The sequence below is a fragment of the Myotis brandtii genome, unplaced genomic scaffold (assembly GCF_000412655.1).
Source record: "Myotis brandtii unplaced genomic scaffold, ASM41265v1 scaffold721, whole genome shotgun sequence".
In the NCBI taxonomy this organism is placed as follows: domain Eukaryota; kingdom Metazoa; phylum Chordata; class Mammalia; order Chiroptera; family Vespertilionidae; genus Myotis; species Myotis brandtii.
In genome coordinates this window covers 83,418-99,353 of record NW_005370848.1, presented here as the reverse complement: position 1 = coordinate 99,353, position 15,936 = coordinate 83,418, and the positions used below count along the sequence as shown (strand labels likewise).

At 37.8% G+C, this 15,936-nt stretch overlaps 1 protein-coding gene across 1 annotated transcript in view; it reads right to left on the bottom strand.

Moving 5' to 3' along the window:
- Nucleotides 1-5,146: 5,146 nt before the first annotated feature.
- Nucleotides 5,147-15,936, bottom strand: part of NUDT21 (nudix (nucleoside diphosphate linked moiety X)-type motif 21) — an 11,138-nt gene continuing 348 nt past the window's right edge. Inside the window, exons 2-7 of the mRNA XM_005882485.2 lie at nt 12,763-12,963; nt 11,861-11,924; nt 10,724-10,813; nt 8,028-8,103; nt 7,111-7,225; nt 5,147-5,469 (exon numbers count right to left, since the gene is read on the bottom strand). Of these exons, the coding sequence (XP_005882547.1) occupies nt 5,448-5,469; nt 7,111-7,225; nt 8,028-8,103; nt 10,724-10,813; nt 11,861-11,924; nt 12,763-12,963 (568 nt within the window). The 3' untranslated portion in view covers nt 5,147-5,447. The remainder of the gene's footprint in view (nt 5,470-7,110; nt 7,226-8,027; nt 8,104-10,723; nt 10,814-11,860; nt 11,925-12,762; nt 12,964-15,936) is intronic.

Genomic DNA, 15,936 nt, shown 5'->3' with positions numbered 1-15,936 from the left:
AATTACAGTTATGAAGTAGCAACGAAAATCATTTTATGGTTGAGGGTCACCACAACATGAGGAACTGTATTTAAGGCTCGCGGCATTAGGAAGGTTGAGAACCACTGTATTAGAGAATGTACATGTGAAACCTATATAGTTTTGTTAATCTGTCACCCCAATAAATTCAATTTTAAACTCACGTCAGACAAACCAGTTTATGTGGAGTAAGATTCACACCCAATACATTATTGCTAATTTCATGTTTTAAAATACTTGAAATCCTTTTATCTTCATGATCTCATTTGATTTTCAACATCCCATGAGAAAGGCTGAGTAGTTTTAAGATTCTCAACATCCTAATCCAGTAGTCTTAAGTGTACTCCCATGGAATTCTGGTGTTTCCCCAGTGGGATCAATGTGTTACATACACTACGATATCCAGCAGATGAGGGAAAATAGCCAAGTTCTCAAGTTTGTATGGAAAAAACTAAGTTAATGGGTATTTCAATTTTTAGCTTTTCTTTCATAATTTTTCATAGCTCTTTGGTGTCTGCTATAAAATGTACAGGTAGTAAAATTTTCAGAACTTTGCAATAACTTTGTCATGTTTTGTTCAACTTTTGTTCAGATATAAAGCCTTAGGCTATGGTTTTTATAACACATATATTCTCATATTTTGGGTGAATTTTCTATTTAAGATGCTGAAATTAAATGACACAGTATTACATAAGCAGCAAGCAAGGTGTTACAGAACATGATTTCCAGGCAAGTTTGAGAAAAAAACTACAGGAGTGCCCTAGTGGTTTGGCTCAGTAGATAAAGCGTCGGCCTGCAGACTGAAGGGGTGCTGGGTTCGATTCTGATCAAGGGCATATGCATGGTTGTGGGCTCAATCCCCGTGCAGGATGCAGTCAATCAATGATTCTCTCTCATCACTGATGTTTCTATCCTCCCTCTCCCTTTCTCTCTGAAATCAATAAAAATATATATTTTTTTAAAAAAACAACAACTGCAGGCGTCAACTCTCTCCTATTGAAGAAGAAACTGAATCCCCAGTGATGAAAAGACATAGCAGTTAACGCGATTGTGTGGCAACTTCTAAATGCATCTTCAGGTTCTATATGCAGTGTGATCCCTTCACACTGCAAGATACCGAGTCTGCCCAAGAGCACTTCTAACCCAATGGAGGAGTAAGGGGAGGGCAACATTGGTGCACCAGGTCTTTAGGCCCTTGCTGTTAGGCTTCTCTACCTCTTACCTAATGGCCCCTGGACACTGGCACTGAAAAAGAAGCCTGCACATTTGAATGGCATACTAACTGTAGCCGTGCACACAGTCACGGAGTCATTGTTTTAAATTGTTTTAATTGAAATGACAATAAAATAAAAATGTAAAAGAACAGTGACCATTTTAATCAAACTTTTACTTTACAAATATAAAAATATAACCAAAACTTCAGTTTCTTTTTATACATTTTCTATATTTTTATACGAGAAAACTTAATATGAGAAAAGTTCTCCAAGCCCAATTATAAATGATGCCTATACTCTAGGATGTGAATACAGTAACCAAAAGTTTAAGTTTATAAATGTAGTGATATTTTCCTCAACATTTCCCCAATTTACCTCTAGTCTAACAATACAGCCCATCATTAAAATACAAACTACACCTAAACTGGCTCAATCTAGACTAACTTAGGCTTTAGTCTGGTTGTGTTTTTTTTTGTTTTCACCAAAACAAGCCTTATAAATATAGTACAAGCTAATACTAAAGTGTCTTTTATGGCTCAAGTGAAAATTACAGTATTCTGTTTCTCATCACATATTTAAGCAACAAAGGGATATTGAAGTGAGTCCAGTTTAACCCAAATAAGTGGTAGAAAACAAGTGGAATAATTATGGAAAATGAAACCTTATGCTACAGAAGCTGACTTGCATTACAGTCAAAAACCACTAAACCTCTCTGGCCATGCACACTCTGACAGTCTTAGTGATGGGCACATACTGTCCCCAACACTATAAACTAGTAAAAACATTAAGTCTGAGGAACTCCCATGTGAAAAGCTACACCATCATCATCTCAAGTGACCTGAACAAATACTTAAAAAACCGCTTGCTGGCCTGCTGAATCTGGAGGGCCTCGACCTCTCACTTCTAATTAATTATGGAAGGAAAAAAAATAGACCAATTTATTTTATCCAAACAAAATGCTCCCTTAAAGGAACTCTTAAATATCCAAAGTAATAATTGAGCCACACAACGCTAGTTACAAGGTAAGACAATGATAAAAACCCAGACCTGCTCTTAAAAGTACAAATTCACAGAATCATCATTTGCCATTTTAAGTATCACCTACGTCTTAAAAAATCACAAGTCTTGCCCTAGCCGGTTTGGCTCAGAGGATAGAGCGTCGGCCTGGGGACTGAAGGGTCCTGGGTTCGATTCTGGTTAAAGGCAGGTAACTCAGTTGCAGGCTCCTCGCCAGCCCCGGTCCTGGCCAGGACTCGTGCAGGAAACAACCAATTGATGTGTTTCTCTCACATCGATATTACTGTCTTTCCCTCTTTCCCACTCTCTCTAAAAATCAATGGGGAGCCCTAACCGATTTGGCTCAGTGGATAGAGTGTCGGCCTGCAGACTGAAGGGTCCCAGGTTCGATTCCGATCAAGGGCATGTACCTTGGTTGTGGGCACATAGGGAGTGTGCAGGAGGCAGCTGATCGATGTTTCTCTCTCATCGATGTTTCTAACTCTCTATCCCTCTCTCCTCCTCTCTGTAAAAAATCAATAAAATATATATAAAAAAATTAAATTAAATTAAATTTAAAAAAATAAAAAATAAAAAATAAAAAATAAATAAATATCAATGGGGAAAAAATAACCTCAGGTGAGTATTCAAATAAATAAAATAAATCACAAATCTTCACCACTTAGAAAAAAATTCATTTTTGTTCAAATGGGTTTTCAATGCTAAATATGATTTAAAACATTTGAGTAAAACTTTATTTTTTTCCCCTCAATCTATTGAATATTTCCCAGTGCCATTTAGTAGTTTTATATAAAATATACACTACTTGGATTACTCAGGGAAAATAATATGACAAATATTATAGTAATACAATACAAAAGAGCACTCATTTATAAACAAACCTGAACATGGAAGGCAGTCAAAAATATATCAGTTAATCAAGAGCTCATTTAAAAACTATTCAGTATTTAATATGTAGAGACTTGGAATGCACAAGTTAAGACTTAGTTCTTGAAGAAGTGTGATAAGTTTATTTATACAAGACCTTAGTGTTAAACAGTGTCCTTGAACCCTCTTCTAATGCTGTAGGAACACATCATATTTAAACATCCCTTCCAGAGGTTTTCAATGCAGTGTTGGAATACAACAAATGACCAGTTCAAATGCAGTTTTGAAAATTTATGTTTGTGTGTTATGAGTATTACATTCAAAACCAGATCTCTTACAGTCCAAGGTTAATCATCCAGCTGGCTTAAATGAAAGGTTTTTCTCACCTCGACCCCAGTGGATGACTGACTCAAGTACTTACGCTGGAAAGCAGTGATTAAAAAAGAATTTCTAGGTCAGAGCTTAAGTTACAAAGGACATGAGTGGCCTCAAATCAGATGACACTCTTCAATTCACTCCTTTACTGACAGCACTTTATAAATCACACCCCCCCCCCAAAAAAAAGGCTACCTCTTTCCACCCACCCCAAATGGCAAGAGCTAATGTGGTCTGGAATGTGGTCACTTGTAGCTTTTCCCTCGGATTCCAGAAGCAATCATGGAAAGTGGGCTGGATTACGCAGTTTCCAACTCTGCCTTCCCCAATGTTTTAGGACTCAGCTAACCAGTGAGCTCACCAATAAAGGAATTAATTAGAAAGATGCTAATGTAAACCAGAGGGCAGGACTGTTAGCCCTTGAGGGAAGACTATCCACAGAACTAGTGGTTTTTTCAAAGGAAACCTGCTCATTTTTGGTCCTGGAGTGTGGAGCTCACCTACTACTTGGGCAGAGACCCAGTTACAGTTACTCCTTGATATGCAACCATGTGAAGGTTTGACATGTAAATGAATTTGCATGTTTATAAATAAAATTGCCCAGGCACTCTTCGTCTGACTTTCTCAAGTCTAAATAGGGAAAAACATGATACAGCTTTCACATCAGAACAGCCCTGTGATCAGTACCATAAAGTTGTAAGAACCAATCAACAGTTCATCTCTATTAAAAACTTAACTTGCCAATCTCTTTTAATAGCTGTATCTTGCAAGATTTCCTTTACATTAAGCCTGCAGTAAATAAGTGTGTAATAAGGCATACACAATATATTTTCACCATTAAGCAAAGGCACAGCCAGCAAACTGCCCTAAGATTTGTTTTTTTATTCCTTTAAATTTGACATTAATTTAGCAGTATTTTTTAAAGTTTTTAAAATTTGTTGTTTTTCTCTTAGGCTGACAAACATCTATTCCTTATCCTGTCCTTAGATTTCAGATTATTCCAACATTACTTTGAAATATTACTTCTCCACTGGGTCAGTTGCTAAAATCAAATTTTCACCTCTATGGACACCACTTCAAGTTAATTGAAATAACTAACTTTGCAATCCAAGAGTTCAAAACCTAACTCATTCACTTTCATAAACTTCCTTCACAGACTGCCACTTTACCATGGCCCTAAGAAAAACCAAGACACAAATTCAGAACAGCACAAATAATTAATACCCTGATTATGTGAAGAAAAAAACTCTAAATGAGCTCTAGATCCATCTCTTTTTATACCACTCCCCATGACTTTCCCAAACCTACCCCATTTCAATGGTTTCCCTTATGTTTAAGGTCCATTGTTTATAAAGTAAGGTCTGGCTGAACCAGTATAAAATGTACCAGTCAGTAACATACTGGGAATTCTGCTGTAATACAATGCATCAGAGTGTAAAGTTTGGTACGGGATTTGCAGCTTGGACTCATTCAAGCCAATCTAGTTCCCAAAAGTAACAGAAGATCCTCATCACAAAGATCTCTAACACGGCCTTGGAGTGTACCCTCAAGAGTGGTACCCAAACAAGGGTCCCATCAACTTCATTGACCTAAACCTGCCATTGTCTCTGAACACTCATCAGCCTAAGGGGGGAGAAAAACACGATCCTCACCTGTAAGAATTTTACAAGTTTAATGTGAAATTAAAAAAAAAATACAAATAGAAAGAAGTCCACTTTTTTTAATGTACAAAAACATATGAGTAGAAACAAAAGCAAATTAAACATTATCACGTATGTTTACACCACTATCTAGGTTCTTCATATCAATGTTACTATTCAAACAATAGAAAGCAGGTGGCAATTTAGGGGGTAGGAAAGAGATAAAACAAAAAACCTCTTCTACCATGTTTTTTCTAGACTGTGCAGAGCTGTGCTCACAGAGACGGCTTCTTTTACTTCTCCGCTGTGCAGGAATTCAGTTGTATATAAAATTGAACCTGAATTTTAAAAAGAACAACAGCTTTATTAAAAACAATATCCTTTACATAGTTTCTACCTTAGATCAGCAATTTTCAACCTCCTTCATCTGATGGCACACGTAAGCTAACCACTAAAATTCTGCAGCACACCAAAAAATATATTTTTGCTGATCTGACCAAAATAAAAATAGGTATAATTTTGATTTATTCACACCAGATGGCTACTGTGTTGGCTGTCACTTTTTTATTTGACAATCTAAGGGAAAAGAGGTCAGTGCCCCCAACTAAGTAGTCAGGTATTGCAAGTTTTAAGAATTCTGCAGCACACTGGTTGAAAAATCACTGCCTTAGATCAGTGGTCGCCAACCAGTGGTCCACACACTGGTTGAAAAATCACTGCCTTAGATCAGTGGTCACCAACCAATGGTCCACGGACCACTGGTGGTCCGTGAGGTCTGAAAGGTTGGCGACCACTGCCTTAGATGATAAAAAAAATTTGGACATTTCTACCCTCCCTTGACATTTTTGGCATTTTCTACACCGAGACACACTTTTCTCGCACCGTCACATCTTACACATTAAATAACAGTGCTACTGAAACTTACAATAATAATAATGAGAGTCTAAATTTGATTAACTATCCACTAATAGGTTCCCTGAGGGAAGGAAAAGATTTTACACTTCATTGTATTCTGACCACTCAGCACAGTTCCTGGCCTGATAGGTGGTGTTTAAATAAATGAATAATATGACTTTTTTTCATATCCCATTTTTCAACCAAAGCAGAGGAGTAAAAGATGAAGATTGATTAGTGTAACAAAACAGAAAGCCCAATTTTACTCAAGAAGCTTTAATAGAAGGCAAGATGACGACTGGAATTGTTTCTAAATTAACGTTTAGTAAGCACTTACCAGGTGCCTGGCATTATTATAAGCACTTTACGTGTGTTATTTCACTGTTTCTCGCAATTCTATGAAGTGGGGACCACCATTTACAGATGAATAAAGAGGCAAATAGGTATGTATAACCATTTGTCGTAGCCGAACTGTCAGGAAGTATTGAAGGTGGAAATCAAATCCAAACACTGACCACAGAATCTGTATTCTAACCACCATGCTATTCTGCAATTCCTAGCTATGGTTGGCTCTAAGTTCAACCACTATGAGTCAACTTAAAAAAAAAAAAGCATTTCTCATCACTCTGCCTTAAAAAATATATATATATCAAATTCCATGTAAAAATCCAGGACGTAATCCCATATGCCCCCAATTTGGGCCTAAATACAGTTCCAGAAAGGAAAAAGAATATATTACACCAAGAGATTCAATCCCCACATTTTTATGTAGGTAACTCTCTTTGTATTGTACATTGCTGACTACAATTTTTCCATGGCTTCTTTGAATGAAGACTTCAAACTTAACTGTACAGAGTTGTAAATTTGGGGAAGAGCAGTTACACAAATACCATGTCAGGCCACACGTTAGGGCCACTTTTGGTCAGTCATGTTTAATCTATGGCTTGCACATGATGTAAGGGTACATCTACTGTCTTAACTTCCTTAAAGACCAAAATTCATGAACTATCCCTTCTCAAGTGGCTCGGAGTATTTTAAATCTGGCAGCTTAGTCAAATCAACCACAAATGTTCAACATTCCATACCTGCTCAAAAGCTGAGGGAGACTAGAAATGATGGGTCCATATCCTGGTGCGTTGTCATACAATTCAAACAACGGTGCAGCTACCAGCTTGTAATTTTTAGGGACTGCAAACAAGGCTAAAATAAAACAAAGCAGTACTCATTTTCTCTAATTTCTTATATAATCAGTTTCCACTTCTTTTGTAATAACCAATTTTACATTTGAAAAACATTTGTGGAAAAAGATAATCTCAATACATTTTGGTTCTGTCTTTTAAGCAAATTCATAGTGAGAGCTTTGAAACTGACTTAAAGAGATCCATGCTATTAACAACCAAGAGCACCTTATAAAAGTTCTGGCCCTGAGAGGAAGGGGAGAAGTAATTTGTAATTTATTTTGGATTCCCCTTTAAGAATATTATAAGAAATGGGATAATTATTTGTTTAAATGCACAAGCCTAAAGATGCTATTTTTTAAAAAACAAATCATCTGGTACTTGAGGGTCTAGTTAAACTTACTTTCTCGCCCTAGCTGGTTTGGCTCAGTGGATAGAGCGTCAGCCTGCGGAATGAAGGGTCCCAGGTTCAATTCCGGTCAAGGGCACATGCCTGGGCTGCAGGCTCAATCCCCAGTTGGGGGGGGGTGGGCATGCAGGAGGCAACCAATCAATGATTTCTCTCATCGATGTTTCTATCTCTCTCTTCCTCTCCCTTCCTCTATGAAGTCAATAAAAATATTATTTATTTTAAAAATAAATAAACTTACTTTCTCCCCAATAGTATATGACTGGCATATCTATGAGAAAAACTAGGTAGTTCTATATAAACTTGCTTTGTGTTTTTAAAAAACTCGAGGAAGTTGAAGACAAACAGAAGTATCCTTGAAATTACTCTATAAAAGTTTTTAAAAATGGCTGCATTCAAAAACAAAATAACTTACCTTTCTCTTGAAGTTGAACCAAAAACAACTTCTTATGTTCCTTCGGTTTTGTAATATGTGCAGGAATATATGGATACTAAAATAACAAGAGAATAATTTGTTGTTGCCAAATCTTCCGTTTATACCTCCATGCCTCTATCAACTCCCATTTTAGACATTAAGCCCAAATATCAACCCTCTGAGACCAAGTTCCTCACAACCCCAACATAATTTTAACACATATCCTGTAACTTCATTTATTTCTTTACATGTTTATCCCCCAATACAGTGCTGCTGAGAGAATGAGAATCCTTTCTAGTCTTCTCTTTACCAGGATCTAGTACCTAACAGATGTACTAATGAAGAAATGCTTTAATAAACATAAAACAACGAATAGTGAACTACTCAACCACTCAAGACAAATAGGTAGACACAGGATTTACAGCTTGAGAAATTTACAACACAATTAAGTCTAATATTTGGTTGCTTTTTTAAAAAGTTGTTTGTTTTTCCTACAAATATCATTATTAAGTTAAATTTTCTAGAACCCTGATGTGCTCCTTTTCTTTTAGGCCTTTTTCTCTAGTCTTCATCTTGGTGTTTAAGTCAATTGTGCTTTACAAAAAGACAGAGATACAAAGATGGTGCTCTTTTCCCCTTGACACCTAATCAATACCCCAAGTTTGCTAAAAACACAACCCTTATGTTATACACTAGCAGAGCCGACACTAGGGTTTAGTAAATTAAGGGAATTGTCCTAGGACCACGGTAGGGGACATGAATAAGACTATTCAGAAAGGAGCCTGGAGAACTTTTGGGTTCTGACTGAGCATTTTCCAGTTAGATCTAGGAATGTTCAAAAAAAAGTTTACAGTAATTGTTCTGTGCATCTTTTGACCAGGAACTTCATTCATTTCCAGATGAAATCCTACTTTCTTAAAGCCAACACAATTCTCAGGCAGTGAGCACTAGACAGAACAATCTTTAGATAGGCCAACATCTTGAGAAATTCTTGACCTGGGATGTCTTGCCATGCAAAGAAGCTATTAAAGTCATAGAGCCTAGCCAAAAGAATTCAGGATCCAACTTCAAGTATCTATTCTTTCCTACACAAACTATACTTCAGGGTAACCAAGTACTTGATGGGAAAAGTTTCTCTTTATTTAAGTATCAGAATACCAATGAAATGAAAAGATCCAGGACTTGTTATTAATGAGCTAATAACATTACAAAGGAGACAACCAGACATTACAACATTCCTGATAAAAGTTCACAATACCACCCTTGATAGCCAACCTCCAAAATGACTCCCAAAGGTCCCAGTCTCCTTCCTGGTATCCACACCTCTGTGTAGTTGCCTCCCACAATGTACTATGTGGGTTTGTGTGACTGACAGTATGAGTAGAACTCATAATATGTCACCACCAATATTAGTTTATAACAGACTGTAGCTTCCTACTTGGGCACTCTTTCTGTCCAAGTCTCCATCTTGAGGCTCACACTGGGGGAAGCCAGCTGTCTTACTGGGAGTTGCCCTATGGGGATGCTCTCATGGCAACTGAGGAAGGTGTTAGGTCAACAGCCAAGAACGAGCTGAGGCCTTCAGTCCTACAGCCCAGAGGAACTGAGAGGTCTGCTAAGAATCACACATGTGAGCTTGGGATCAGATCCGTAAGCCTCAGTTCAGCCTTGAGATGACGCAATCCCAGCTGACGACTTGACCAAAATTTCACAAGAGACCATGAGCCAGAAACACCCAGCTAAGCACTCCCAGATGCCTGACCCTGAGAAACTAAGATAATAAATGTTTGCTGTTTTAGGCTGCTAAGTTTTGGGGTAATAGATTAGGCAACAATAAATAAACAATATTATCTCCTCTAGCGAGCCTTGTACTCCCCTCCCAAAAAATTGAGCCCAAATTTAATCTATTGATCTAACTATCAATTTACAGGAGAGGATAAAGAGTTACATGTTCAATGACAACAGGGAATGCAATCAGCAATGGAAACACTACATTACACATTACAAGGGGGAAAAAGAAAGACAGGGACTCTGGCGGGATAACTCAGTTGGTTAGAGCGTTGTCCCAATACGCCAAGGTTGCAAGCTCAATTCCTGATCAGGGCACACACAAGAATTAACCAATGAATGCATAAATGACTGGAAGAACAAATCATGTCTCTCTCTCTCTAAAAAAATAAAAAATAAAAAAAGACAGGGAACCAACTTGTAGATGTAAAAAATTCTTAAGAGATTATCCTAATTAAAATAAACTAACAATAAAATTTGAAACTATAAGGAATATGTGAACAGTGACTACGTTTAATGACATTATGGAATTTTTTATTATTTTAAAAAATCCTTATCTTTTAGAGACACATACTGGAAAATTTACTATTGAAATTATATCGAGGATTTGCTTCAAAACAATCTCAGTTGTTAACCGCTGAAGGTGGATGACAGGTAAAGGATATATTTACTCTATTTTCTGTACTTTTGTATAGATTTGAAATTTTCTTTTAAAAGAAAAAATGCTCAGAATTAAAATGTTTCATTTCAATTAGGAAGGGTAAAAAGGAAATTTCAAGTCAAAGTCTACTATGATCTTTTTATTTTATCTTACTTATTTATTTTTTTACTATGATCTTTTTAAATGGCTGGAATTAAACCCGTTTCCTACTTCCCCAAATGCCCAGCAAATACAACTGAACACTGACCTGAGGAGGTTCAAAATTTGGTCTCCACCAGTTACCAATGCAGTCATCAATGACCCAGTCTTGCAGGACTCCATCTTGACGACCTAGTATCTGTCAGAAAAGAAATGATACAGCCAGTAAGCAATAAAACATACATGCCCATACACTCTTCTTCAATGAAGAGATTTTTTTTTGGCAGCACTCCTAATAGATACATACTTTCCATATGGGCTTCCTTTCTATAATTTCTTATTTATTACTGTATGTGTCACCCTGCCCAAGACATACACTATTAGTTCAAAACTGGCAATCTAGCATTGACATAAACAGAGAGAATCCAACAAATATTGTTATACCCTGACTATACTTTAAAAAAAACCAAAGATAATCAATTACCCATATCAGCCAATGCTATACAATAGTTTTTATAAAATCAACTATGGCTTCTGTAAGTCACCCATCTGACCAAGTTATAAAAAGAAGTGTGCAAAATTCAAAATTTTCCTTTTTATGATTCTGTAAAACATTAAACTTGTATTGTTTTAATCAAAGCTGTAGTCTACATTTTAATTAGTCAAAAATGGTTCTAAAAGTTTCATAACAACAAAGAGCAGTTCCCTGTCCCACTCCACCCACTGGCTATAACTCTCAACTCTTAGCTGTTTTACCCTGTTATTTGCCTCTATTTTTAAAAGCATTCAAAATCCTACAGAGGCCTACCATGGAACAAAACTACCTGCATTCAGAGCTCCAGCATCAAGACCTACTAGATGTATAACATCAACAAGTTACTTGAACTTATCAGTAAAATGGAGTTAATAATAATACCTACTTCCTAGGGCTGCTGTGATAACTAAAGAAGTTATTGTATGTAAAACACTTAGGATAGCACAGTAAGTGCCCAATAAATATTGGCCTTTGTTAATCATTACTATTACATAAACACTTCAAGGAAAAAAATAAAAGTAAGTATAAGTTCAACTTCTGGAAAATAAACATTGTACATACTAACACTCTGGGATTTAAGTTTTATTTATTGAAAAGTAATCAAAATAAACTTATCCTTTCACAAGACATAAAAAGCCTAATTATCTAGTAAGTGGGTGGTATTAACAAGAGCAATAATATAACCGTCCAAGTGGTTAAATAGAAAAATACCTCTGTCATTAAGCGTTTTAGTCCTTCAACTTCGTCTTCTCCTGGGTTAAGTTCACCACCAGGTCTGCATAAAGGTTAAGAATTTCAGCTTTCAACTCAATACAATTTTGGGATAATAGGAAGAAGACAGTAATAGTTATTTCTATCAAGTAACTGAACATCACACATATTCCAGTGTCACATGATGAGGCAATCAAAGTGAAGGGGAAGAATATGCTAGAAATAAAAAGCTGAATTCACATTAATTCACAAGGCTAACAGTACACAAACCCTAGTTTTAAACAAACAAAATATGTAGCATAATGTAAACATTACGTAATTGCTGACCATCAGTCCATCCCAATCTCTTTTCTCTGGAAGCTATTTAGCGAGAGTGAAGTCTAGAAACAGCCACAGAGCAATGAACCACATTCTTTTAGTCTGAAGAATGGGGCATTTTTCCAGAACGCCAACCTAAATATTTGAGACCTCTCTTTTGGTACAATCTGGTCAAATAGTTGTGAACTAAACGTATACCAAGAAATTTATAAGTTTAAATGGTAAAACTAAAAATTTATCCATAAAAATGTAAGCCATTTCAAGAATAGGTAACACTATTCATCCTAAGAAATAATATCCATTGTTCTTAGCGATGCTACAATGACTTCTAGTAATAGAACTTGGACCAATTTGTTTAACAGGGCTCCTATCAAGCTCAGTCATTAATATCAACAATATACAGAGACATGTGGATTTCTAGTTAGGCAATAAGTGAGCATTGCCCTCAAGAAAAATTAATTGATTTTTCTTTTTCTAAAGACTCCATGAACAGCCATGTTTGTTGAGTGAATACTATTCCAAAGCTGCATAAAACAACAACCTTATTAAAAGCTGTCTTGCTGTTAATTTCCAACAACACTTACAGTTTAAAGAAAGTTGTTCCCAGCTGTAGCAGTAGCACATGGGGTAGTCGGTGCTCATGTACAATCAGAACCCCTTCTACAGTCCTCCTCATTCCAATTTTATCAAATTCCTCCCTCATGCGTTGAAATCTGGCTGCAACAGAGCTGTCCTTCTCATAGAGGGGCTCTTTTGTACCAAAAGTATAATTGGTAAGAGGGTACCTGTGATCCAAAGACAAACATTACACATGAGAACTGGAGACCATAATTTACCATCATAGATACCAACCATACACATATACATATGTACGTATATAGAACATGTATACGGTAAATAGTGTATATATACTGTACTCAGAGACATAGGATTTGTCCAGTTACACAACTAGTTAATGAAACAGCAGAGACTGGAATCCAGATCTTGGAACTCTGAAGCTCGAGCTTCTATTAGATCAAGCATATATACCACTATCCGTAAGGCCCTTAAATGCTTAGTTATCTGGACATCTGGTAATCCTCTGGTTTTAGGTTGTGGCTAGTACCATAGCATTGCCAAGCTGGCTAATGTCCCTTTGGGCTCCTCTGACAGGTAATCAGAAATTGTATGAATCCTATTAGCTTAAATGGCTAATCTCTTTTGTCTAAAAGTTGAGCTACTACTTCCATCATCTCTTCCGTTTTTTCTACTTCTCCCAGTCAAGTACCCCAGGACTTTTTTAGTACCATAACCCTTTCCTCTTTAGATGAACTTTTCTTTCCCCTCTAAAACCTTTTAGCCTTCTGCATTTATTTCATTCGTTATCCTTATTCTTCCCTTCTCTTCATTCATTATCTTCTGCCCAATCTGAATATTCTCTCCTTCTTTATCAAAATATGGCTCATACTGTTGAAGACGGTTTCCATCTTGCCTACCAAAGATCAAATTTTTCCTTAAAAATACCATTTTTATCAAACATATCACCTTATAACCCCTCAATCATGAGACTTCTAGTAAGAAGCCCCTGGTTCTAAGCCTCTGAGTCAGAATGCTTTGACCACATTGTCCATCCCCAAGGTATCTATCTATTCTATAAAAATGCCTTGACATGAAGTCAGTAACTACGCAACTAATCCACTCTGCTATTCTTGAAAGGGGTTGCCAAACTTAAAAAGTTAGTTTGAGCCCAGCCATGATGGCTCAGTGGAGGTCAGGGTTTGATTCCGGGTCAGGGCACATGCCTAGGGTTATGGGCTCAATTCCCAGTGGGGGGCATGCGGAGGCAGTCGATCAATGATTATCTCTCATCATTGATGCTTCTATCCCTCTCTCTTCCTGTCTGAAATCAATTAAAATATATATTGCGGGAGGCGGGGGAAGGAAAGGACTTCAACTTATATCTTTACTCACACATGAATTGATTTACAACACGATTATTTCTGAATACTGTATTTATATAGGAGAGGAAAAGAACTGTAAATCCATCAACCCATAACTTTAAGGGAGCAAAGATTAAAACATTTTCACCAACTTAATTTTACGTAAGGGCTTAGTGCAAATTGATCCAATAATCAAGGCAAACCAAGGGAAAACTGAGTCCTGGTTCTAATCACCACTACAGGCTGTGCTTTCACATTGTTTAAAAAGGGAGCATTTGCCTTTCCCACGACATGGGAATCTTATGAGGATTCTTAAAAGCAGTGCTATGCAATGAAAATATATGATGTTAATGTATTCACTTGAATAGATGCAACTATCTACCAATTCCAGATTTCATAAGCCCCAAAGTTTTATTATCTACATTTCCAAGCAAGCATCTGTTTTGCCAAATAAAACAATAACCATCTTTTCAATTTCAATTCGCTTTTGAGGGAGGGAAATTCATTGATTTCAACATGAAGCAGAGAAAACATCTAAGGTGTCTATCAAAACACCAATATCAGCCCTGGCTGGTTTGGCTCACTGGATAGGGGGGGGCAGCCTGGGGACTAAAGGGTCCCAGGTTCGATTCCAATCAAGGGCATGTACCTTGGTTGCAGGCACATCTCCAGTAGGGGGTGTGCAGGAGGCAGCTGATCGATGCTTCTCTCTCATCGATGTTTCTAACCCTCTATCCCTCTCCCCTCCTCTCTGTAAAAAATCAATAAAATATATTTTAAAAAAAAAAACCAATATCAGAAAATCCTTGCACGTTTTTTTTAAAAAAAGTATGTTTTTACCGGAGACCTTCTGGGGATGCTCAACCTACTGAGGAGCCGCACATCCAGGGCAAACCCTTGCACCTTTTAAACACCGACCAGAATTAAGTGGCCATGTCCTCCATGCAGGCCAGCATCGCAGCGCCTCACAAACTCTCAGGGCAATTTCTTGAGTGAGACACAGCCCACGGCCAAGGACCTGCCACGCGAGATTCCTGGCGAGAGTGGCCTCGAAAGGCAATGGCTTGAAGTGCTCACGCGCAAAGGTGCAGATGACAAAACGCAGCTACAACCCCAGGGTTCCCGGGGGTTGCATTATAGACTCCTCCAGGGACTGCAAGCCCAACCGTCCCCGCACCCACCCTCCTGAGCGGCTGGATGCTCTCGCTGGGGCAGAGAAGACTTATGTGAATGCACCGGGCCGGCCAGAGAGCCCCGAGCCCACGAATGAAATGTGTGTGCATGAGCTGGAATGCAAAACAGCCGTTTTATTTAAAAAAACAAACAAACAAACAACAACAAAAAAACTAACGCTACGCGTTAGCAGTGGTTCTCAACCTGTGGGTCGCGACCCCTTTGGCGGTCGAACGACCCTTTCACAGGGGTCGCCTAAAACCATCCTGCATATCAGATATTTACATGACGATTCATAACAGTAGCAACATTACAGTTACGAAGTAGCAACGAAAATAATTTTATGGTTGGGTCACAACATGAGGAACTGTATTTAAAGGGCCAGAAGGTTGAGAACCACTGCGTTAGAGCTAGGTCTCGAAAACTGTTAGAAAGATAGACACCATATTTTGCGGGTTACCTGTGGGGAGGTGGAGGAAAGGATGAACTCAAAGCAAACTAGCGTTCTTCCCATGAATACAGGCGCATGGGAACCAGCCTTCCTCCGGAAGAAGAAAAACCCTCTCAAGGGGGACAGGATCTAATCTAACCCCTTGGCGCTGGCGAACGAGGAAGGGGCCTGCAGGGGGTAAAGGCGCGCACTGGCCAGCGGGAGTGGGTTGCTGG